Source organism: Leptonychotes weddellii, chromosome 4 (assembly GCF_054177405.1).
Source record: "Leptonychotes weddellii isolate Sample4059 chromosome 4, ASM5417740v2, whole genome shotgun sequence".
Lineage (NCBI taxonomy): Eukaryota > Metazoa > Chordata > Mammalia > Carnivora > Phocidae > Leptonychotes > Leptonychotes weddellii.
In genome coordinates, this window is record NC_138372.1 from 47,600,726 (window position 1) to 47,625,188 (window position 24,463).

The following is a 24,463-nucleotide window of genomic DNA, read 5'->3' on the forward strand; positions in this document are numbered from 1 at the left end:
TTTATTGAACATTGCCTTGTGCTAGACATGAAGTACTCTATGTTTTAAGTCATTTAATTCTCAAACCAACCTCATGAGGTCAGTGCTATCTATAACCCCACTTTACAGGTGGGAAAACGAAAGGACAAAGAAGTAATGTAGTTTCCCCAAGGTCACCCAGCTAGTAAATGGCTGAGTCAGAATTTGAACCCAGAACCATTGCTCCTTAATTGGGCCCAACTGGGCCATGTAGTAGTTTCCTACCGTGGGGGAGAGAAGGGGGAGGAGTATGTGTTAACTCAATTAGTGCTAACTTCCCTTCAGCTAAGAAGAAGTTAATATTCATAAAGTATTATGAAGATAATATTCACAGAATGGTTTATAGTCTTAATTGATCCTCACAGCAATCCCTGTCCTGAAGAAGAGGAACCCAAAGGTCAGAGAGGTTAGCCATCTTATTGAGGACCTCACAACTAAATCAGAGCTAGAATTAGAACCTGATGCTTCTGCCTCCACGCCCTGCAGCTGAAACCCTGTGAGCTGGTTTCGGCCAGGCTGTTGTAATTAGACCTAGCAGGTCCTGAAATTACTTCCGTGTCATCCAAGAGCAGTTTAATTCTAGTTTTTGGAAAAATTGATAATCCACATATAGAATCACAATAGAAATAACTCATTACCCAGGTAAAAGTTTATTGTACTCTCAGCTTTCAAGCTTATAGATTTAATTTTCTTCAGATGTTAGAATCTAAATGTGACATTGCTTTGCAGTAAGGCGAGCATTCTGGAAGGCAGAACTTATTAAAACAGTGAGTGAAATGTAGATTAGTTTTCCTTTTCAGAGGGAAAGTGATCTTAAAAAAAAAAGTCATTTAAAGGTTCTAGTCTACAGATATATAGGAAGGAGTAAAAGACGTGTTGGAGGGGACAGGGGACCAAGGAGCCGTGTGAGGAAGTTGGTACAAATGGGAGACCCCCTGGACACTGTCCTTTCTGGGCCTTCTGGTGAAATGAAAGGAGCATTGACCGAGCAGCTGAATAGCAGGCTATTGGTCATCCTGGCTCTGGGACCTGAGGTTGGTCACATAACATCCTAGACCCTGTTTCCTTTTCTGTAAAATGGTGGCCTTCTAGACCCAATATTCTATGATTCTGTGATGTGAAGTGCATCAAAACATCATTCTTTTGTTCTTGATGGAATGCTGATAGAGGCAGTCTGTATCCAAAACACATTGGGTTTAAATAGCCTCAAAAATAGCCTTGCACATTTTGCTACTGTTGTTCCTTCTAAGATATTAAACTCAGTGACCTGAATTAATTCTTCCTTCTTCCTCTTTTACCCCGCGTTCTGACTCCACGTATAATAGCCCATTGTGCACAAGTTTTCTCCTACGATTTTCCACCCATCTTAGAATTATGCGTACCTCTGAGCAGTGCTAAATGGGACCCTTGATTACAATAACGGTTGCTAGTTTCCCTCCCTCACGTGGCTAAGCTAACAGTCCTGCTGTGATGTAACTTTGATTTCATGCCTTTGAAGGGTGGCTCATGCTACAAAGATCGCTTTGTACGAGACCCCAACTGGCTGGAAGTTTTTCGGGAATTTGATGGATGCAAGCAGACTGTCCCTTTGTGGGGAGGAGAGCTTCGGGACTGGTAAGTGCGTGGGCCCCGTGCTACCGTTTCCTTTCCTGTAAACACGACTTGCGGAACGCTCTGACTGCTAAGGCAGGACTGAAATAGCACCAGTGGCCGATGTGTCCTAAATCAAGATGCAGTTTATTTATAACAACCCTGATGAAGTGTACACATTTGAAAAGCCGTGAGCGTGCTTAGCCGGGGAGGGCTAATTTTACTTCCAGAGGATCACATCCACAGAGACAGGAAGTTTGGGAGCCCCCTCGGGCGGCACGGTCACTGAGTCTGTAGAGATTAAACAGAGTGATAAACATGTGTTTCTTCCCTCCGTGGCCAAGGAAACTTTTATAAATGTTTTCCTTTCTGGGAAGAAATATGGTGGAGCGAGTCAGTTTTTCATTTTTATTTAAAAGGAGGTTGCAGCACAGCATTAAATCTTTCTCTTTAACAGGCCCAAGTTTGCTGTAGCAACAAGTTATGATTCATTAAGGTTAAATGAAAGGAGGCCATTAGGGTGGAGGGAAGTTGCTAGGTGATCAAGAAATTAAAAATATGTCCTTGGGGCACCTGGGTAGCTCAGTCGTTGGGCATCTGCCTTCGGCTCAGGTTATGATCCTAGGGTCTAGAGATTGAGCCCTGCATCGGCCTCCCTGCTCAATGGGGAGTCTGTGTTTGCCTCTCCCACTCCCCCTGCTTGTGCCCTCTCTCTCCCTCTCAAATAAATAAATAAATAAATAAATAAATAAATAAATAAAATCTTTAAAAAAATATGTCCTTGTCCGTGAGGATGTCTGCATAAATTGTTAGTATGATGAGGGAGGGGAACGTGGTGGGCTGGGGGACCTTTCAGGACCCTTAGACCCTACTTTCTGTGCTCTCCCCCCTCCTATCTGCCTGTCCAAATGCTGACCTGAAGTCCTACTTCCATGACCTTCCCTACTGGCTCACCCTACCGACGTCAGTGTCTCACCTCTCTAAACCTCCATTCAGGCATGTGGCCCTTTTCCATGTGTTGGTCTCCAGCCAGGTTGCAAGGTACTTCACTGGCTGAATTTCTTCTCCTCTTAGTCTTTTTATCCAGTATTTTGAAGTAAAAGGACTGATCTTGGTCCTTCAGTACGAAAGCAAAGCAAAGATCAAAATCTAGCCTTCTATAAGCCTTGTAACTGAGTCGCAATTCATACCTGGTTAAAGAGAATAGAATGCTGATTTTATTTCATTTCCTACAAGTCCAGGGGTAGGGTGGGTAGAATGAGCTGGTAAATTTGAGACACCTGTATACAAAGTTCTCAGAAATGTAATGTCCTTGAGGGAGTGGTAATGTTCCTTGGGAATGAATTGACTTGATAGAATTGGAGGGTATAAGAAAGATGGATGCGTCTTGGGATTGAACAGTGTCCATGAAGAAAACTTGGTGGTTTCCCAACGTTCTGTGTCTTCTGTCAGAGAATACAAGGCTTAGCCCTATCCTACTTCATAAAATATGGATGATGCCATGTTACTCCGTGGGATACCAGATGAATGCCCATGAACCCATGAAGTGGTCTTATTCCATGAAATACTGCCCCCCCACCAATGTTATCAAGTGCAGGCTTGCTTTCAGTCGTTCTTTTCTATGGATGCAGCTGTCTTTGAAAGCAGGGATCATGTCTTAACCTTTGGTTTCCTAACCCCCTGTACCTGTATCAGTGCTGAGCATAGTGAAAGGGAGAAAAGTTTAGAACAAGGTTTCCTGGGATGTTTGGGTGTGTGGAAGGATACTAATTCCAGGAGAGGGTTCTGAGTTCAGCAGAGATTGGAAAACTTGGAACACAGCTCTCTGCCTTGGATATCCATAATGATACTAGCATTCGAAGATTCCAAAACATTCTACTGTAAGGAATCCTGTTTGTACAGTTTTACCTAAACATAGTTAGCTGCATCTCTCTCTCTGTCTTTGTGTGTGCCTGTGTGTGTGGTGTGTCTAGTGACATCTTGCCCCACAGATCTGTGTGGGAAGCACTGGGCAAGGTGGGTGCCAAGCCTGGAGCCATGTAGGAGTCCCTGATGTGGACTGGCTGAGAACACACGTGGGGACAGCATAGCACAAGGGGCTCCTCTCACGTGACAGGGCTTCACCTCTTGGAAGGCAGCTTGCAGGTCCTCTCCTCTCCAGCTACCCATCCTTACTTCCCCCGCTCACTCCTCACTCCACATTGTTTGTATACCCAGCACCAGCTTCTCGATGCTTCCAAGTTCACCATTGCCTCTTAGATCATGTGCAGAACTGAGCCCAAATCCATGTGTGACCTAACTGAGAAGTAAAGACTAGAGTGGGATGATTATTTCTAGAGAACTGGGCCCTGTGCTTTTTTGGAAATAACTTTCACTTATGTTAGCTTTCAGGACATTTCTTAATACTGTTTATCCCATATAATGTTGATAATTAAGCCCCTTTAAGTTTTTACTCAGGAGAATTTGCCAAGAAAATTTGTCGTTCACGTTACATTTGAGGGATTGATTTATTTGAACCTGGACATTAGAGTTTAAATTATTTCTTGTTAAAGTTTTTTCCTCTTTATTTATTTATGAACCCATTCAAATACTAAGTGCCAACCATGATTTTATCTTCCCTTTGTGTAAGACTGTTGAATCACAGACCTGTACCTCTGAAACAAATAATACATTATATGTTAAAAAAGAAAAAGAAGAAGATAGTAGGAAGGGAAAAATGAAGGGGGCTGGAATTTGGAGGGTGAGACAAACCATGAGAGACTATGGACTCCGAGAAACAAACTGAGGGTTCTAGAGGGGTGGGGGGTAGGGGGATGGGTTAGCCTGGTGATGGGTATTAAAGAGGGAACATACTGAATGGAGCACTGGGTGCTATACGCAAACAATGAATCATGGAACACTACATCAAAAACTAATGAGGTAATGTATGGTGATTAATATAACATAATAAAAAAAACAAAAAAAAAAACAGAGACTGCATCAAGAGAATAATCCGCAAACTTCTTTCTCTTTGAAAAAAAGAAAATTGTTCTGTAATGTTTCTGAAACAACCATTTTGAAAACCAAGCTGCATAGCTCTGAGTCTCTACTGCTGTGAGTGAGTCGCAGCTGAAGTTATTTAACTGAACTTGTGCTCTCCTTGCTTATAGAGGAGTTCATCTCCACCTGCTAGTCCCTTGCTGGTGAGTGCTTCCCGCAGTTTCTTTATAGAGTTTCTCAGGGCGGATGTTAGTGACTACACAAGCTTTGCAGTATTTCAGTTCTGTAGCTTCATTGAGTACAGGGTCATTTATTTCTGTATTTTCCGGGTGAGAGCAGAGGCAGTTTCTCAGGAAAGCCTTCCTAACCTTCCACGGTGGGTCCACTCCCCTTCTTATTGGCTCTCATGGCACACACACTTCTCCTTTGTTGCATATATTACAGCCATAATTTTAAAATTACTTACGATTACTTGATTAACATCAAGGCTGTAAGTTCCGTGAAGACAGGAATCATGTCTGTCTTATTCTCCATCAGATCCCCAGAGCCTCCTATAAAGGCTAGCGTGGAGTAGGGGCTCAGCAAACACTTGTTGAATAAGTGAGTGCATGAATACACTATTCACTTGACACCCTCCAGTTAGACAAACAGAATCCTGGTGTTGGCAACGAAAAGACTTTAAAAGTCATTCGGTGTGATTGCCTGCGTGTTGTTGGAATCATAGTTGGCAGGCAGTGCTGTTCGACTTCAACACCTGCCTCGGTGGAGAATCCTTACTTGACCTCTTTGAGTGGTCTGCGACTCTTCTGGGGACTCAACACCATTCCCACTCCATAGTCCAGAGTTGGGGACCCAAGATCTTTGTGAGAACAGATGAGCTTTTATAAAGGAAAAGAAGTTTACTTGCAAAGAGGTGCGAAGGAGTCAGACTTCAGAAGAACCGGCTCACCCAGTAAACCACCAGCATTTCAGAGCACAAGCCGTGATGTTATTAATGTTACCAAGCATACATTAGTCTGTCCATGATGGAGGAACAGCAATGGCCTCTCAGGATTATCATAGCCATGGAGGCTAGGACACTTCCTCACGCATCAGTGTTACAGATACCAGAGTAAAGGGACTCAGAAATGGGCACCAGAACTGGACAGGCTGAACCTATTATTTTTGGTTGATCTCATGATGCAAAATTATTTCCCCCCCCAACTGTGGATGATGATATACATGTTTACACACAAAGGCAGAGGGCGAGGTGCTGTTCTGTCCCATCTTGAATTTGTTGGGAAATTGGGAAGGCAATAGAAAATGAAGTCCCGAATAGAATAGAATGTCACTGCTTTTGAAACTCTTCCTCAGGAAAATGGGGGGGCTTGGGAAAGAGGGATAGGAAACCATTTAAGATGAACCTAGTATCATATAGAAATATGCCAGTAAATTATGATCTGGCCGGGCCTAGAGGTTAGTAACAGTTTTTCCTGTTTCATCTTTAAAAGGTTTTAGCGATGATGCATCCTACGGGAGTGATGACTTGAAGAAGTTGAGCATTGATGCTTTGCAAATTTCTTTTAATTTTAATTTCTTCGGAAAAGTTTTTCATGTTGTACTTCTTTTCATTGACTCATTCCTCAAATGTTTATTGAAATTTAACTGCATCCCAGATACTGAGTGAGTCTCTGAGGGGGTCACGATGCGTATGGTCTCGTGCAGGGCTCTGTAGAATCCGCATTTGGGGCAAGAAGTCAGACCCTGGCCAGGTAATTACAAGTGTGCAAAGTGATCAGTGATGAAGTACAGGGGGGCCCTAGGAGCTTTATTGGCAGGGCACAACCTGGTTCTATGGTGTAGGGCATTAGACTTTCTGTCTGGTTCTCTGCACATTCTGATTTGCACAGCTCTTGAGTACATTTTCCTATAGGTAAAGTCCCCATGGGAAAGTTAGAATAGCCCATCTCTGGAGATTTCCCAGACAGAATACCTTATTGGTATGCTGAATACCCCACTAAAATTAGGCTGACAACCTCATAATAACTAACTCAGTTAAACTATTACCTGCATGTCTGTCTCCCTCACCTCTGTGTTTGTGCTCATCTGTGAGGACAAGTAACATGTCTTCTTAATTCATCTTGGTGTTTTCTCATGTACTTGGAACATGGTAGGCACTGATTCGTAGTTGTTGAGCACACAATGGAGTATGGGTTAAGACATGGCTCCTGCCCGTCAGGCGCTTACTATATTCCTCCAAAGGAAACAGTTCCAGGGGCAGTCGCAAGGCAGTACATGGTTCACTGCTAAAGGGAAAGTCTGCGGGTGGCTGGGGGAGAGGCCCTGAAGGCTGGAGTGGTCTGGAAAAGGCTTCCTGAGGAGCTTACCTGTCCTTTCAGAGTAAGTTCATTTGTGCAGTAAAAGCCAAAGAGGACAAGACTGTGGACAGAGCAGGTCTGCTACACCTCCCAGCCAGTCAGCTGGGGTCTGACCATTCCTGGGGCCAACCCTTATTGATGGCGTGCCAGGCACCAGCCAGGGATATACCTCAGAGTCGAGGTGAGTTAAGAACAGACAGGGTATGATAGAGTAGGGGTGAGCATGGAGGGCAACAAGAAAGCCATCCTGAGTTGGGGTTGAAAATAATTGCAGGATATGTTAGCCAGGCTAATAGATACATATGGAGTGGATATTTTCAGGCAGAGAGAATAGTGTGTTTAGAAGACCAAAAGGGAGGGATACCTGGGTGGTGCAGTTGGTTGAGTGTCTGACTCTTGGTTTCACACTCAGCAGAGTCTGCTTGTGTTTCTCTCTCTCCCTCGCCTTCTGCCTCTCCCCCACTTTCTCTCTAAAATGGGTAAAATGAATCTTTAAAAAAAAAAAAAAAGAAGACAACCAAAAGGGAGCTAAAGATAGGCAGAGGAACAGAAAGACAGACATGACAGACAAATGCAAGTGTTTTCAAACAACTCCATGTAACTCTTTTTCAGTTGCCACTTCCCCATCCTCAGACCTGTCACATGGCAGAGGCAGGCGCCCAGCACTCCCGAGATGCCCATACTGGTAAATGGAACCTAATCCCCAAACTGTTAGCTTTTGGCTCCCTCAGCAAGGGTTGACATTTTTCTGGGCTGAGGCCTGGAGTATGCCCTGACTGAGCTGAGTTTATACTTATCACAAGGTGCTGATTAGGCCGAAGTCAAGTGACAGGTGCTTGAAGATGCTGAAGGGGCAGAATTCCCAGGCACTCAGTTAGTCCCTGCGCTGGACCAGGTAGGAAGAGCCCCAGTGCAGAGCCCACCACTGCCTTTGTAACAGCCTGGACTAGGGGTGCCTGCTGGCACTGTTTCCCTTTCCTCACAATTATTGGAGCATGGATTCTTTCCCTTTTTTTAAGTTAAAAGAAATGATACCAGTAATTCACATTCATGATAGGAAAATTAGATAGGGAAGAAGAGGAAAACACTATAATGTCACTGCCCAGAGAAAAGAGTGTACTGGGTTATATTCCATTTTCTTCACCAATGTGTACAGTTAAGAGACATTATTTTTGAAAGCTTAATAAGGTAGTGGAAAGCACTCATTTCCCCCCAAAAGTTTCTTATTTTTCTCTTTATCCATAGTGGTATTTTGCATTTATATAGTACTTAACAGTTCATAAATATTTCTACCCTCTATCAAAGTCTTACAATTGTGTGAGAAAGGTAACATTATCCCCATTTTACAGTCAAGGAAACTGAGACTTGGAAAATCAAGTTAATAAATAACAGAGTTTCAAATTCTGGTTTCGTGACTCTTTTTTTTTAAGATTTTATTTATTTATTTGACAGAGAGAGAGAGGGCGTGCAAGCATGAGAGGGGGGAGAGGCAGAGGGAGAGGAGGAGTAGGCTCTCTGCTGAGCAGGGAGCCCGATGTAGGGCTCGATCCCAGGACTCTGGGATCATGACCTGAGCCGAAGGCAGACGCTTAACTGACTGAGCCACCTAGGCGCCCCAAGTTTCATGACTCTTAAATATAAAGCATCTTCCATTGAAACAACTGCCATGACTGCAAAAGCAGCAACTTTAGAAACACACACACATACACCATTGCCTTTTTTTTTTTTTTTTACTCGTAGCTTGTCATCATTCATCAGAACCCTAAAGAAAACAAAATGTACCCAGACTTTTGGGGCACCTGGGTGGCTCAGTCGGTTGAGCATCTGACTCTTGATTTCAGCTCAGGTCCTGGGATTGAGCCCCACGTTGGGCTCCGCACTCAGCGGGGAGTCTGCTTGAGATTCTCTCCCTCTGCCCCTCCCCCAATTGTTCTAGCTCTCTCTCTCTTTAAAATAAAAGAAGTAAATCTTAGAAAGAAAAAGGAATGTACCCAAGTTTCTGAGTATTAGAGTTACCTAGAGTTTTGATTACATGAAGGTGCTTACTGAGAGTAGTCAGAATTTCCAGAGACTAGGGATCTTGCAAATGGAATAGAATATTTGTGTATGTTATCCAAGGCAGATATTTTGTTGATGATATTAGGTGTGTGATTTAGTTATCTCCAAGTAACTTGGTCAGAGTTGGGTAAGATTTTTAGATTTTATTTTCATTTCCTCATAAAAGAAAAAGAATTCTTTACTTAGAACAGGAAAAACACAAAGGGACACTGCCCCTTATGCTTTCAGTCTGCCTCAAGAAATAAATAAATACAAAATAAGAAGAAAAAGAAAAGAAAAGGGAAGGAAGGAAGAAAAATACCCATGGGAGCCAGACAAATAATTTCAAGCTGTATATTTTTGTCACGGATTCTAAGTATATAGGGAAAGCTGCCAGAATCTTGCTGCTCAGGGTGAACTGTTGCCAAAACATCATTTGCAAACACTGTAAGGGCCAGAGAGCTAATTTCTGGTCCTTGAGATAGCAATACAGGCAAATAAAAGTCCATAGATAATGAAATTAGGTAAACCAAAAATTTGTTACATAAAGTGCTAAGAGTGTTGCTGAACATCTCCAGGTTTTGTCAGCTTCCAGGTTCTGAGAACTATGGTTTCTAAAAGTGGTATTTTATTGAAGAGAAGATCGTTTGAAAGAAAAAATTGTGTGTTTTTGTGAACCAGAAAATGTTGTAGTAGGTTAATTAACTGACAAACTCATTCACTGCACTCCTGTACAGTTGTTTACCTATTCCATGTGCTAGCCTAGTCGTCAGACTTAGTTATAAGGATAAGTAAGAGATGTCTCTAAGAAATAGGTCAGAAGTGGGGTGAAAGACTCATAAATAGATGATCAAGGAATATGGCACCACAGCAGAGGCTTAGAGCAGGTCGCTGTGGGAGAAAAAGAGGGCACAGCTCGTACCTGCCTAGGGAAGCTGCGAACTAGTCCCAGACAGGACAGGACATTTGCGTTGGTCTGAAAGGATGAAAAGAGGAGGGAAACAAACTTAACTCATGCCTACTACATAGCCAGCATTGTGAGATACTCTGATGTTCTCAGAAGAATAAGACCCAGTGGGAAGTCAAGAAGGGCACACAGGCACATAAAGAATTCCAGGCATGATGATGTCAAAGCATTATGGGCGAGGGATTGTACTGAGTCCTATTCGGAAGTCAGAAAGTAGCACTCCGCATGGTCCATGTGTGGTGTTTGTTTTGTTTTGTTTCATTTTTAGAATAAGGAAGATAAGGGCTGAAAAGGAGAGTTGTGTCCCATATCAGGTTCTTGGAAAAGGGTCTCCGTGCACGTAAGCACATCCAGAGGCGCCAGTTTGTTAGTTTGGGTAAGGATTTTAGCAGGTACCCTAGAAGGGGACAGATGTGCCGTAGGTGATTTAACCAAACCCCTCTTAGTTAAAGAAAGATGTCCTAGATTGGAGTTGCTGGATCCACAAGTAGGTCCATTTTTAAGGCTTTGATACTTTTTGCCAAATTGCTCTCCAGAAGATTGTACCTCTCCCCGCAGTGGCATGCTAGAACCCCATTTCCCTTATACGTCTCCTGATACTAGGTGTTCTCATTTTAAAATCTGTGGCCATTTGCCAAGCAAGTAGCAGTTTCTTATTGTGGTTTTCATTTTAATTTCTTTTTAAAAAAATAATGCTAGCTTCTTATGTAATTGGGTACCTGTATTTATTCTTCGGTGATTGTCTGTTTATATCCTTGCCTGTTTTTCTATTGGAGTTTTGCTTTCTTCTCATTAATATGTAAATTTTTTCTATATTGAGTTGCATTAAACATCTACTTTATATTGCAAATGTGTTTTTTTTTAAAGTTTGCCAATGGCCTTTTACTTTTACCTATCGCTATTTTGCTAATAGAAATGATAATTTTTTTAGTAGACAAATACATAGTTTTTTTTCTTTTGTGAATTCTGAATTTACCTGTATTTGCCATCCCCAAGACTTAAAAAATATATTTATATATATTTTCTATTACACTTATATTGTATATTTATATCTGTATATATCTTTTATTTATATATATCTTCGAGGATTTAAAGGTTTTCAGTTTTTATATTTGAATGTATAATCTATCTGGAAATCTTTTTGGTATGGTGTTTTATAGGGGAATAAACTGAATTTTTCAACTGTCTAGCTAGATATCTAAATACTACTTAAAAAGTAATTCATTCTTTTCCAACAGCCTTGAAGTGACACCCTTATCATATCTTCAAGTCACATATGTGTTTGGGTCTCTTTCTAGGTGCTCTCTTTTGTTCCACTAAGCTGCCAGGCTTTTAATTATTGGGTATTTGTAATGGTCATGTTGTTTGTTTTTTTTCCTGCTCACATTTATGCTTTATAATTGATATATCAAGTTCCACCAAATTATTCCATTGACATTTTTATTGGCATTTGCCATAAATATCTAAATCAGAAATACCAACTTCTTTCCAATATTATGTTGCTTTGTTCCATATGTGGTTCCTTCCATGTATTCAAGTTCCTCAGTCAAGTTTTATGACTTGTTGGATTGGGTCTACATGTTTACTGTTGAGTTTAATCCCAAATGTTTTGGAGAAATCATGTTTCTCATAGCTGCTTGTTGCCCGTTGGCCAGGTTCTGACCACATCCGTGAGAAGGATGGACTCTGGGCTGTCCTTGCTTGGCTCTCCATTCTAGCCACCCGCAAACAGAGTGTGGAGGACATTCTCAAAGATCACTGGCAGAAGTATGGCCGGAATTTCTTCACCAGGTAAGTCACAGCCTGGGTGGGGTATGGAGGTAGGGTGGGGAAGTGGGCAGAGAGTTCTCATGTGTACAGATTTTTTCCTGTCTCTCAAGTGCTAATAAAACCCTAGTTCATCTAGCCTCTACAAATTGAGGGATTTTAAAATAATTCAGTTAGGGTCACCTTTTATGTTAGCCATAAAGAACGATGCTTAAAAAATTTAGTTAACATATTCGAAAGAATAAATGTTTTGTAAACCTTTTAAATGTACCTGCAGGTGGACATGATAATCAGTTGGAATTGGATTCAGAAGAATGGGTTAGAATTTTATTTCTGCCCCTTAGTGGATTGGGAAGTCATTTAACCTCTCTCTAACAGAAAACTACTCTTTTTTTCTCATTTGTAGAAATGGAAATAACAGACTGCCCTTGAGTGGATTAAATGAAATATGAGTCTGAAAGTGTTTTATAAACTCTGGGGCACTCAAAGTATGGAAACTTTTTTTTTCCTGAAATTATGGAAACAATTATGCTTAGTCTAAATCAACTTTTCTGACTCATTAAAATATGTCCCCAAAGGCTGCATACTTGTCAATACTTCATTCATTGATTCAATAAATATTGACTGTGTGCCTACTTTCTGCCAGCCGCTGGGGATTCAGCAGTGAACAAAATACTTAGAATACATAGTAATTCTTCTTTGCCGCGCATACTTCTATTTTTAAAAGGCATTAATATTTTTTTTTTCCGAGAAGTGCTTTCCACTAATTTCAATTTGCCTTTCCCCCAGTAAGTGTAAAAACCTAACAAAATTTTTCCTAGACCTCACTATTCTAATTACTGAAAGGAAATATGAGAAAAAGGAGAGTAGATGAAATGCTTATCGATAAGAAATGCTTAGATGTAATTTCTTTGGGCCTCAGTTGCCTTTTTTATAAAATAGGTTGAGTTAAATTAGAGAATTTAAAAACTGTGTCACAGATTGAATAGTCCATGATCTCTGGATAGTCATACAAGAATTAAACCTTAAGCAGCTCAGCCTCCTTACTCAGAATCCTTTTATCAACTTTAGAGAAGTTCATTGCTGTCTTCCTGCTTCAAGTCATTCTTTTGAGGAAGGTATAAGTAATAACTGTCACATGGTACCACAGCAGGAGCCCTCGGAATGAAGGCAAGAATCTCTACCTTCTAAGAACCAGAAAAACCTGGTAATTCAGAACAGCAGTCGTGAACTCTCTAGAGCCTATAATGTCATGCAGGCAGGACCACGTCTGTTTCTGTGCTTCATGGTATCACTAAACACCTCACTCCTAGTGACACCGTAAATATGCTTTGAATGAATAAATGAACGACGAGGTAACGACTGAATAGTAGCCAGAATGGAATAAGGTTGGGACGGTTTGTTCAGAGAAGGGGTCACTCTGGAATCAGTTAAAAGCCTCCATCTAAAAACCACTTGAACATATTTGTATTAATTTCAGATAACTGCTAACCAACTGTTGCAAATAAAGTCCCTAGAACCTGCATTTCTAGTTAGTTAAGACTCCATCCTACCCTCCATTTACTTAACAAAAGTGCTAGGCACTTTGCACACAGTGTTTCATGTCAGCCTCAAAACAGTTAGTGATAAGGCAACGGAGATTCTGCAAGATGAAGCCACTTGCTCATAGTTGCACAGTTAGTAAGCAATAGAGGCTAGATTTGTAGCTCGTTCCGATGCCAAAGTCCAGATTCTTTCCATTATGCCTCTCTGTGCCTAGGATTTATAGAACACTTCCCTCAAATGCCCAAAGGTCACAGATGTAAAGCACAAACACCTGGTTGTAATTTCTTGCTGTTTATCATGTTAACTAGGGGAAAGAGCTGACTTCAAGATTAAGGGGACTGTTGTCCTTGATTCATAGAATCCTGGAGCTAGAACAGGTTGGCCTTAATTCCCCAGTATTTCTCATGTCTCAGAGGTGTCATCTTGCACATATCATATTTGTTTCACTATCACAAATAAATATAGACTCTGCTGTCTTGAGCCTCTAAAAAATAACTCTCTCGAGAGGGTGTGTGCCACTAGGTCAAGAAAAGCCACCTGTCAGCGTCTTTAACCTCATAAGAAAGAAGTCAAGAACAATTCTGGGAGTAATAATAAAAGTCATAGAATTTCTTTTGTGATTTTTTTTTTTTTGCTTTGACCCTTTTGTGTCTACACCAGGCCTCCTCCATCAGGGTGAACCCAAAACACTTTGGACCAGAATCCACCCTCAATGAAAGGACAGAGGTGCTTCAGATGTAAGGAGTTAGGGTTTGGCCCCTTCTATCTGGTCAGTGAAAACTTGGCCTCACTTTAGGAAGCTCCTATGGAGACTGGAACTCTCCTTCACCAAAATCTCAGCAGCCTCAGGCAGGTTCCAGACTGGGAACTGTCCCAGCATTTATCCCAAAGAAGCTCCAGGAGTTTGAAAGAGAAGTGCCTGACTCATGTGCCTCTTGATGCAGCATCCTCTAGAGATAACATTGCATTTAATTCTACCTCCTCAGGAGGCAGTGATTAAATGTTAGACAGAATCTCTCAAAAGCCTTTGAAGCTTCTAGAGCTTATTCTGTAGAAAAGCCAAGATGGGAGTTTTCTGCTTATTCAGAAGCTCCTAACCCTTCCCTGAAATCCTGCAAAGCCTTCCTTTCATCCCTGACCTGCTCCCTCCCCAGAGACGAACAAGCACAGCCTTTTGCCAGCTTTTTCTGCAGTTAGGGGGTTTTGTGGGGAGGGCCAAACAAATGATGAAGAAGGAGGTAATCTACCTCGGGGTGATCCGAAGTCAGTGTGTGGGCCCCACCTTTGTGACTTCTTGCAGGTATGATTATGAGGAGGTGGAGGCTGAGGGTGCCAACAAAATGATGAAGGACTTGCAGGCCCTGATATCTGATCGCTCCTTCGTGGGGAAACAGTTCTCAGTGGGTGACAAAGTTTACACTGTGGAGAAAATTGATAACTTTGAATACAGTGATCCGGTGGATGGAAGCGTTTCAAGGAATCAGGTAGGAACAGATTTATGTGTATTGGGAGAGAGGCCTCAGAGCTTCATCTCTGAAATCTCAAGAGAAGAAAGTAAAAGGCCGCTTGATCATCTCTCCTTTGCTACCATTTTGTTTCTACAGTTGCTGGCTTTCTGCTGGGTCACACATAACTTGCAAATATACTCGTAGGGAAAATGGGATTTGCCTTGGTTCTGTGTACTCCCCTATGCCCTCATTCTGGGATTCTTAGCCTCCGCTCCAGAGGGTTTTTACATCCTCCAGAATCCTGTGCAAGACATTGTGTTGAATGCATGTGCAGAAAGGAGCCCTAGAATCTAAAGCTGAAGAGGTGAACTACAGCCATAGATATCAAACCCCTTTTTTCTCTCAGGAGATGATAGCAGAATGTCAGCCACGAGAGTGGCATTATCATAGACCTTTCTCTGGTATATTCTGATTTCTTAAAAAAAAAAAAAAGAAAAAGAGGAAGAAGAAGAAAAACTGATGAGGCATTCCAGACTTAGAAATCGTAGCTGTTACATCCACAGCATGTGACATGGAGCCAGTCCTAACACAGCAAGACATCACAGTTGAGGACCTGGACCACGTCTGGATGGGGACAGAGCCGGTAGGGTTTCCCTCGTTGGGTGCCAGGGACCCACGGCTGCAGGCTGGGTCGGCCCTTGTGCAGGCTTCTCACAAACACCCAGGGCCCCGGGATCCTTTGGTTCTGCTGTTGTCACAGGCTGGACTCACCACTAATAATTTAGAGGCAGAGATAATAAAGAACGGGATGTAAAATTCTTTTACAGCTTTCCAGTTTGCTTTCTCCTGACAGACCCAGATTTTTGGCCCAGTCCTTCTCATGGCAGCTGACAGCTTTGAAGGAGATGGACCGCAGGATTGATTTAATGTCTCTCTGGAGATGCAGGCAGTGGACGGGTGGCTGGAGCGTGGCCACAGCGACCCTCAGTGCCAGGAGTCTCCCATCCTCAAGATAGTAGCCCAGTGGGCTTTCTTCCCCATGCCTGTTCACCCTCTGTGGGAACTCCGGGTGCAGTATGGATGATTGTAAGCGACATCTGAGATAATTAGAAAAAGGCCAGGGGTAGAGTAGGTAGAGTAGGAGGTGGGTATGGAAGAGGGCAGGGTGGGGTCCACAGGATGGCAGAGCAGAAGTTTTGTAGAGAAGCCTTCAGAGAAAACAGGCGATTAGGGAAAGTGACCCCCAACTCTGTGCTGCACCCAGCATCTGTGGGGCGGGGGGAGCTGAGCTATGTGTGGGAAGGGTGTGGGCATGAGCACGGTGCTGCTCTTTGCACTCTGTGAGGAAGAACTCAACAGCTTCACGTTCTATAATCAGAGTCTGAGCGTTTAGATGGAAGGCCAGGTAGGAGGGAGAATCTTCCAGAGTAGATATAGCATCTGCCATCAAGTGGAAAGAATTCAGAAGCTTCAAGTTGAAGCTGTAGAGAGATAGACCAACCTTGTATGTTCCTAGAAGCAAGAAATGGTAAATGGGAGTTAACGGTATCCTCCCTGTGATGACGGAATCGGGAAGGTACTGTGTGCATTTCATCTGCTATCTTCACTGCTGAATGGCACAATTAAACACTGGACAGGATTTGGTGACAAATAGCAGCTGAGGAGCAGTGTCTCTCCTTCTGGTTGGTCTTTGACTTTATGTGAAGTTCTTCTTCGTATAGAAGAATGACAGGCTCACAAAGCCTAGAGAGTTCTCAGATAACTGTCTTGCTGACCCTTCCTACCTCAGGTGGCAAAATATCTACCCAAGAATCTTCAACCTCAAATCCCCTGAAGCAAGAAGATTATTGAGGACAAGAGATGCTGCCAGGGAGGGAAAGAAGAAGGCAGCAGGGGGTTGGGGGCATGGGTTTGGCACGGCGCCCACAGGGACCCTGCTTTGAGTCCTCAGGCATTGAGGGAGAGTGATCACTGGATCCTGCTTGCTAGGTTGGGAATAGCCGGCTTCGTCTGGGGCGTGTGGCCTCATGTTTTCTGTTTGAGGCTCTCTATTGGTGTTTTGCAAAGAGTTCTTCCTCTCATCTGTCTGGAATCTCTTCTGCTCTGGTTTCAGCCCATTCTGTCCATGTTTTCCTCCTGATCTGGGGATCAAATTTCTGCATCTAGTGACTTATTTGTTGACCTATTTATTAGGCTTCAAACTGGAATGGTTAGTCCATAAATTACAGGGGAGTGGGGAGGGGAGGGGAGGGCAGGCCTGTGTCATCCAGCACCACTGCGCCCCGGATCACATCTCCCACCTGACCCTGGGCATGCTTCCTACCCACCCACCCCCGCCCCGCCCATGAGCTCAGCCCCCTTTGGCAGGACACAGTGACAGGCCAACCCTGAGGCCGACTCATGGGGCTTAACTGCTGCTGTTTATCAAGGATCTAATCCTCCAATTGATCAAGTATGGATGAAATTTGATCTCCAGACAAACCCCTTGTAATTTGCCAGCCTTCGGTTTCCCTTCCAGCAAGTGGGGAACACATCTCTGCTTACCTTCTCCAGGGCTTGCGGCTCCTTTTTGCGGATGGTTCTCGCATCATCTTTCGACTGAGCGGCACGGGGAGTGCAGGGGCCACCATTCGACTGTACATCGACAGCTATGAGAAGGACACTGCCAAGATCTACCAGGACCCCCAGGTAATGCCCAAGCCCTGTGTCCTGATGAGTTAGTTCTTTCCGTTGGAGGGAATGATAGTGGTTGTACAGAGTCTGTGTTAATACAACCCGTTTCTCCAGTGGTCAAACGTGTGTTCGCTTTTCTCCATGTCTCCTTCGGTACCTCACAACAACAGTGATAGCTAACCATTATCTCAGTATTTTCTCTGTGCCAAGCTCTGTTCTAAACCCATTACCCAAATGGATATACTCACTGAAGTCTCAAATGAGGTAGACTCTATTATTATCCCTCCTACAGTAAAGAAACAGGGAAAGGTTAAGTGGCAGCTAACAGGGTCACGTGCCTGCTGAGCAGCAGAGTCAGGATAACTAATCTTTCAATCAGCCCCTCTTCTGGCATTCTGGTCTGTCACTGGTCATTTGCCACTTTGCTTGGTCTGATCGCCTGTTCTGGAAGAGCACACGCTGGTTCTAGATTTGGTGCCGGGGCAGAGAGTTCCATGACCCAGCAACAAAGGTCTATATGGGAGAGTCTGCAGACTTGCAGCCTGGTGGTTTGGGCTCCCAGCCCTACCCAAAGGGTCTCTGGAAGTTTGTGAGTGAGGAGGGACCCTGGAGCCAGGGGTGGGGCAGAGAACTTGGAGGACAGCCACCCCAGGGGAGGAGCCAAGGGGAGGCAGTGACACACAGGGGACTTTCACCCTATTTGTTCCTCACACAATGGTCTTGACAAATGCTCCCTGAGAGATCCACAGCCAAAAGAGTGTAGGAGCTGTTGTGGTCCCTTAACCCCTTCTTCAGGATTCATAACACACACTGCACCTTAAGGGCTCTGAGAAAACTCACAGTGGAGACGCCCTGCTTAAGTGGCATTTCACTGTGCTTATTATCCCACAAAGCCTTTTTTCTTCTAACACCTAATTAAAATCCGAGGAAACTCACTTGAAAAGCCTTGGCATAGCGGTTTTGAGCATAAATTTTAGATGTAGAAAGATCTTGTTTTCAGTTCAGTTCCTGCCACCTGAGTAGCTGTGTGTCTGTGGGCAAGTCGTTTCCGTGCCCTGAGCCTTGGTTTCTGGTAGAATACTACCTACCGCTTCGAGTTACTATAGGGATTTAAGGAGACAAGGGATGCAAAATTCTAAACATTGCGCCTGGCACATAGGATTACCTTTGGAGAAAGTGTGGCTCTTATAGTTCTTTTTATTACAAAAAGAAGGAGCTCTGTGGGAGCAGGCTTCCCTCTTACATTTTTTACCGTGGCTAGACTCCAGTTTCAGTCATTGCCAGATCTCTGTCATGCTGTAGGTATCCCTAAAACTTAAACCGAAGGCAGCGGTGTCTGAGTTGTAGACCCACAGTATAATAGAGCAAGAGGAAAAGAAGAAGGGAATTGGGTTCTTTTGTCTTAGTATCAGGCACGTGGTAGACATAATGAATGAACGAAAGGTAAGTTTCTTTGAACCATAGTCCTCAGGAGGTGGGAGGGAAGTGGGGAGGGAGGGGGGAGGGCTCTGGAGGGGATGAGGTACCCGCAGTGCCGGGATGTGTCACCGTTCCAGCTAGGAGATGCCTTCCCTTACTCTGGAGCTACTGGGCCTTGGCCTCAGCACTTTCTGGGACTGTTGGAGCCCCAGGGGGAATGGCAGGTGGTGTGGTTAGCGTGTGGAGTTGCTTCTCCAGCTTTCAGCCAGGCATAATGAGTTGGTGGAGATTAAAAGGAGGGAAAGCAATGGTGGGCAGTAGGAAATGAACTACTCTTGGCTCTGCCCTTGAGGCATTTGGTTAAATCACTTCATCTTTTTGGATATCAGTTTTCTCATGTGTAATGTGGGCAGTTTAGCTAGATAAGTGGTTTTTTAAAAGAATTTTCATTAAAAAATATTAAACAATATTTATATTTATAAATATATTTCTAAAATACTTATATTATCCTGCAACAGCAGAATTCTTTTATTTTTCCCCCTAAGTGAGAGGTAGTTGGGAGGGTAGTGTTGTTGCATTTTGAGAAGATCTCTTTGGGGACAGGGTAGGCAACAAATTAGAGGATGCAGAAGTGAAAGTAGAAGCACCATTATTCCAGGTGAGAAAGAGAACGTTGACTTAGCGACATCTATAGCCCCAGGTTGGAGAGAAATGGCACATGTTGAGGGATACTTAGAAGGTAAAAGCCACTTAGGCTGGCTAATAGATTGGACAAGGGGAATGTGGGAGAAGAAGGGGTCAAGAGTTACTCTTAGTTGTTCATTAGCTTTAGATGGTAGACTGCAGTGTTGAGTCACTGAGATAGGGAATGCTGGAAGCAGATTTTAGGGGAAAGAACACATCTTTGAGCTTTAGACTTGCAGAGTCTGAGGAGCCTTTGGAATGTGGGAGGAGGCAGTCAGACATGTGGGTCTTGGAGGCCATCTGAGGGCGGGAGCTATGACTCTGTGTCTAGAGAAAGTAATGGAAAAGGTTCTCTTTGTGTCTCCTTCAGGTCATGTTGGCCCCCCTTATTTCCATTGCTCTGAAGGTGTCCCAACTCCAGGAGAGGACAGGACGCACTGCGCCCACCGTTATCACCTAAGAAGACAGGCCGGATGCGGTACGTCCGTCTTCCCCAGGACCCTCCAAGTCATCTGATTGAAGAGCATGGACACAAACAAAATGTATCCACCCAGGCTTTGTAGGATTTGGTTTTTCCACTAACCAGTTGTTGATGAATGGCACATTAGTGCGACATTGCTTGTTGAGATGCCCTGTGGGAAAGAGAAGGTGGACCCAGGGGCTTTTGCTAATGTCACTCCCTTTTGTGCCCTTAGGCCCTGCTGCTGTGCAGGCATTTGTCTCCCTAGCACCAACTTCTGCTCACTGCAAAGTGAGATGGAGGCTGAGCAGCAGCTAGTGAGGCCATTTCTCATGCTTAGGATGTGCCGATGAAATGACAGCGCAAACTCCCTTCTCTTTGGTGAATTCTTCCCCCATTAACTGTTTACATGTGATCCAGCAAAATGCAATTTCTGATGCCTTCTCTCCAATCAGTTTGTTCCTCAGAGTGAGACGTACTCATCTACAGATTTCTGCCTTGTTTTGCAACATAGTCCCACACAGATATTTCGGGATATTAAAGCAAAATAAGCCACTATTTCCTGATGTCTTTTTTTTTTTCTTAACTGCAAAATGCTCTTTCACTTTCAGAAAAAAAATAGACTTTTTTTAAAAGGAGGTATTGTATTTTGTTTGGATGTCCCAGCTAGAAGACAAAATGTTGTCTGCACTAGGTTTAAAATCCTTGTACTCAAGAACTGTAATTTCAAATCTTAAGCAGGGTCAACTGAGCCCTGGATCCATCCGAGGTAGATAAGTAAGCTCAACATGGTTAATTTGGATGAGGGAAAGCAAGATGATTTTCAGGAGATCTCCGCCCCCCCCCCCCAGGAGATATTAAATAGCAAAGCACAGCCATGTGCCTTGTGGTGTTGACATACCATAATGCCTATTGAGGGGACAGAGGCAGAACTCTCAGAATCTGAGAGCAAGATTACTGGCTTTAGCTGGATATCTTGAGCCCATTGGCATCTTACTCATCTTAGAACAATTATTATTTTTTTGAAAGATTTTATTTTTTTGAGAGAGTGAGTGAGAGAGCACAAGCAGGGGCAGAGGGAGAAGCAGACTCCCCCGCTGAGCAGGGAGCCCGATGCAGGGCTTGATCCCAGGACCCTGGGGTCTTGACCTGAGTCTAAGGCAGACGCTAACGGACTGAGCCACCCAGGCACCCCATCTTAGAACATTTATATTCACTCCATGAGTGTAATGTGGTAGTTAAAAGCATAGCTTTGGAAACCAACAGACCTGAGTTTGAATCTTGCTTGAGGCTTTGAGTCACTTTCTCAGTATCTTTAAAATCGGGATGAAGAGGTGCACGGCTGGCTCGGTCGGTGGAGTTGTGACTCTTGATCTCAGGGTCTTGAGGTCAAGCCCCTCATTGAACATGGAGCCTACTAAAAAAAAATTGTAAAAAAAAAATCAGGATGAAAATAGTTCCTACTTTATGGGGTCATTGAGAACATTCAGTGAGTGGACTTGTGCAAAGCAGTGGTGGGCACTTTATCTAGCTCATGGTAGGTTGTCAAGTAAGTGGGAACTAGGATTATGCTTATAATACTGTTTCTAGATTTTAAAGTATTAGGAAAACAAAAGCTGTAACACTAATACTTGTAATGCATTTTATGGTTTGCAGGGCATTTCCACAAAGTCACCTTGCCATACAGACTATTCAAGAGAGGCAGCTCAGCTTTGCACCCCTCCCCACCCAGAGTGGACTCCCTGTTCCAGGTGACAGGGTCCCTGGGGTAAGATTTCCAATGTTGCCATCTGACAAGGGTTTCTAGCCCAGCAAACAGAACGGAGCTTTCACAAAGATGAGAGGAAGATGAGTACTTATTGAACGTTAAATGCCAGACATTGTTCTGAGTGCTTTCCATATACTCTTTACATGCTCCCAATCACTCTAGGAGGTAGATACTCCCAATATTCCCATTTTACAGATGAGGTCTGGTTACTCGCCCAGTGTCACACCACTGGATAGTGGTGGCGTACCCCCAGGCAGCAAAGCTCAGCTGTGCATGGTTTATCAGTACTTCGGCCCCTTCTGTTGACCAGCTACTTCTAACAGGTAAAAGAAAGGTTTTTACATTTGCACAAAAGCCCCTGTGTTTTATTTATTAATGGGTCATACTTTGTGCCTTGGGTGCCAGAGACTGTTAATTTTGGCATGGTTGTCTCCACCTTCCTCTGGCCCTGGGATCTTTTTTTTTTTTTAGAGAGAGGGAGGGAGTGAGCTGGGGGAGGGTGGAGGGGGAGAGAGAATCTTAGGTAGGCTCCACGCTCAGCGCAGAGCCTGCTGAGGGGCTCGATCTCAGGACCCTGAGATCTTAACCTGACCTGAAATCAAGAGTCAGACCCTTAACCTAAGCCTGAGCCACCCAGGTGCCCCTGGCCCTGGGGTCTTGATACTTGGGTGTATCAGTCAGCCAGGAAGTGTGTATTGACCCACATGAAGTGTGAAATGCCCTGGGAAGGGAAGAATGTGTTATAACACACAGTTAACGCCCTCCACCTGCCCGTAAGACTGGCGAAGGGAGTGAGGTCCAGCACAGATGGGAGACTGTACAGGATAACTGCCTTCCGAGTTGTGCAGGCAGCACCGGATGCTAGAACCCAGATTTTCTAAGCACCGATTCAATTTCAGGTATTGGGCTACAGGCTGCCGAGTAACCCTCCAAGCAAGACATTATTATTCCCCTTCTAGAGCTGAGACAACTGAAGCAGAACAGAAGCCTGAGTAATTTGCCCCAGGTTCCCAGCTACCATGTGGTAGAAGTGGAATTTTGAGTGGGGATCTCACCAACTTTCCATGACCCTTTTCCTGCCTCTCCATCTGTTGAATCAGCTGCAGACACTCCCAGGGCTGTGGCCCCTGGAATGGCTTTATAAATTTCCTCCTCATGCCTGATCATAATTCAGCTGCTTTCCCTGACCCCACGTGGCTACAGGTTTGGGAGTTAAAAGCTCAGGGGAGGAAGAGGGAGATGGCTGGGGCCACGGAGCCATGCGGGTGGGCATGGGTGAGGGCCACCTTTCCCCTGTCTGTGGCTTTCAGAGAGACACCCAAGGCATGTGCCCACCAGGAACGCGGGGGGATGGGGCCCTGAGAGGCTGGCCAGCGGCCGGCAGCCAACCTTCCCCGCCTGCCAGGATTGATGTGGTTTGTGAGTCAGGCCTGTTTTCGTTGGGGTGTGGTGGGGATTACAGTGAGAAAATTGGGTTGGAACTGTTGGGGCTAAACTCTGAAATTTCACATTTCCCCTCCCTCTTGACATTCAGCTTTCATTTTGGAGAAGCAGATTCCAGTTCAGGGAAGATTCCCATTTCCAGAAAATGGCCAGACTTACAAGGGAGGGGCCCTGCCTTGGGGAATGAAAACAAAGGCCAAGCTCACTGCACTTTGGGGGAGGCCAGGCTTTGGGGCCTTGGGCCCTCTGCTTCCTCTGCCTCCGAGTTCATCCATGCTGCATTCAGCTGCATTTCTTGTTCACCCGCTAGACAGAAATTGGCCTTCCTGTATAAGACTCCTTTAGAAAACATAGTACAACATGTGGGAGTCACACCCCTCATGCTTTCACATTCTGAACCCCCAGTCAGGGGGGTGTGATAGGAGTAATCACAACCATTACGAACGGGGTCACTGCACCTCGCCTGAATTACTGCAGACATCCCCTCATGGCCTCGGGCATCCGATGCTCGCCCCTCGGATCCGTTCTCTGTGGCATCGGCCAGGTGCTCTTCCCAGTGCTAACGTCCATATGCCTGTGTGTGTCGTCTATAAGACCATGTTCGCTGCCTGCTGCCTACCCCACCAACTCCTCGTCCTCCGCTCTCTGCCTTACATTCAGACATACGGAACCACCTGGAAACACTGCGCTCTGTAGTCTCCATGTCTTTGTAGCTGCTCTTCTGTCCGTCTGCATCACTTTTCCCCTCTATCCCATCCTCCACCATATCCCCCACCTCCTGCCTGTTCCTTAAACGCTCTTTTCTCCAAGAAGCTTTTGCTGACCCTCCAATGTCTGGTTTGGGAATCTGGGTATTCCTATAGAACCCTCCTTATGGCACTTAACATGCTGAATGTTAATAGCCTGTTTACTTTCCATTTCTCCCACTGCCCTGGGAGCTCCTAGAAGGCAGGGACTGGTTTTTCATCAGTGTTTACCCAGGATCTGCCCCATGCCCAGCATATAGCAAAAGTTCCAAAGACAATTTTTGGAAAGAGTGAAGGAAATCCAGTTGCGTGGCAGAATGCTTTCTTAATGCTCTCTGCCCACCCCCCCGCCCCCCAGGCTATGGGGTATGGTTATCTTCATTTTGCAGGTGACAAGTGAGTTGACCAGCTTTCACAGCTAGTGAATGCCTAACCAAGAACTCTTTCATAAAGCTTCAGAAGTTGAAGGTGAGAAAGCACCCAGGACAGAGGATCAGGGTGGATACTGGCAGCAGATGGGAGATACATGTATCATGGTCACTTTGAATAAAACTTAATTTAA

At 44.3% G+C, this 24,463-nt stretch overlaps 1 protein-coding gene across 1 annotated transcript in view; it reads left to right on the forward strand.

Annotated features, from left to right (window-relative positions):
* Window positions 1–20,502, forward strand: part of PGM1 (phosphoglucomutase 1) — a 61,307-nt gene extending 40,805 nt beyond the window's left edge. The window contains exons 6-10 of the mRNA XM_081817082.1: window positions 1,517–1,632; window positions 11,604–11,739; window positions 14,561–14,744; window positions 17,262–17,396; window positions 19,855–20,502. Of these exons, the coding sequence (XP_081673208.1) occupies window positions 1,517–1,632; window positions 11,604–11,739; window positions 14,561–14,744; window positions 17,262–17,396; window positions 19,855–19,944 (661 nt within the window). The 3' untranslated portion in view covers window positions 19,945–20,502. The remainder of the gene's footprint in view (window positions 1–1,516; window positions 1,633–11,603; window positions 11,740–14,560; window positions 14,745–17,261; window positions 17,397–19,854) is intronic.
* The last annotated feature ends 3,961 nt before the right edge of the window (window positions 20,503–24,463 follow it).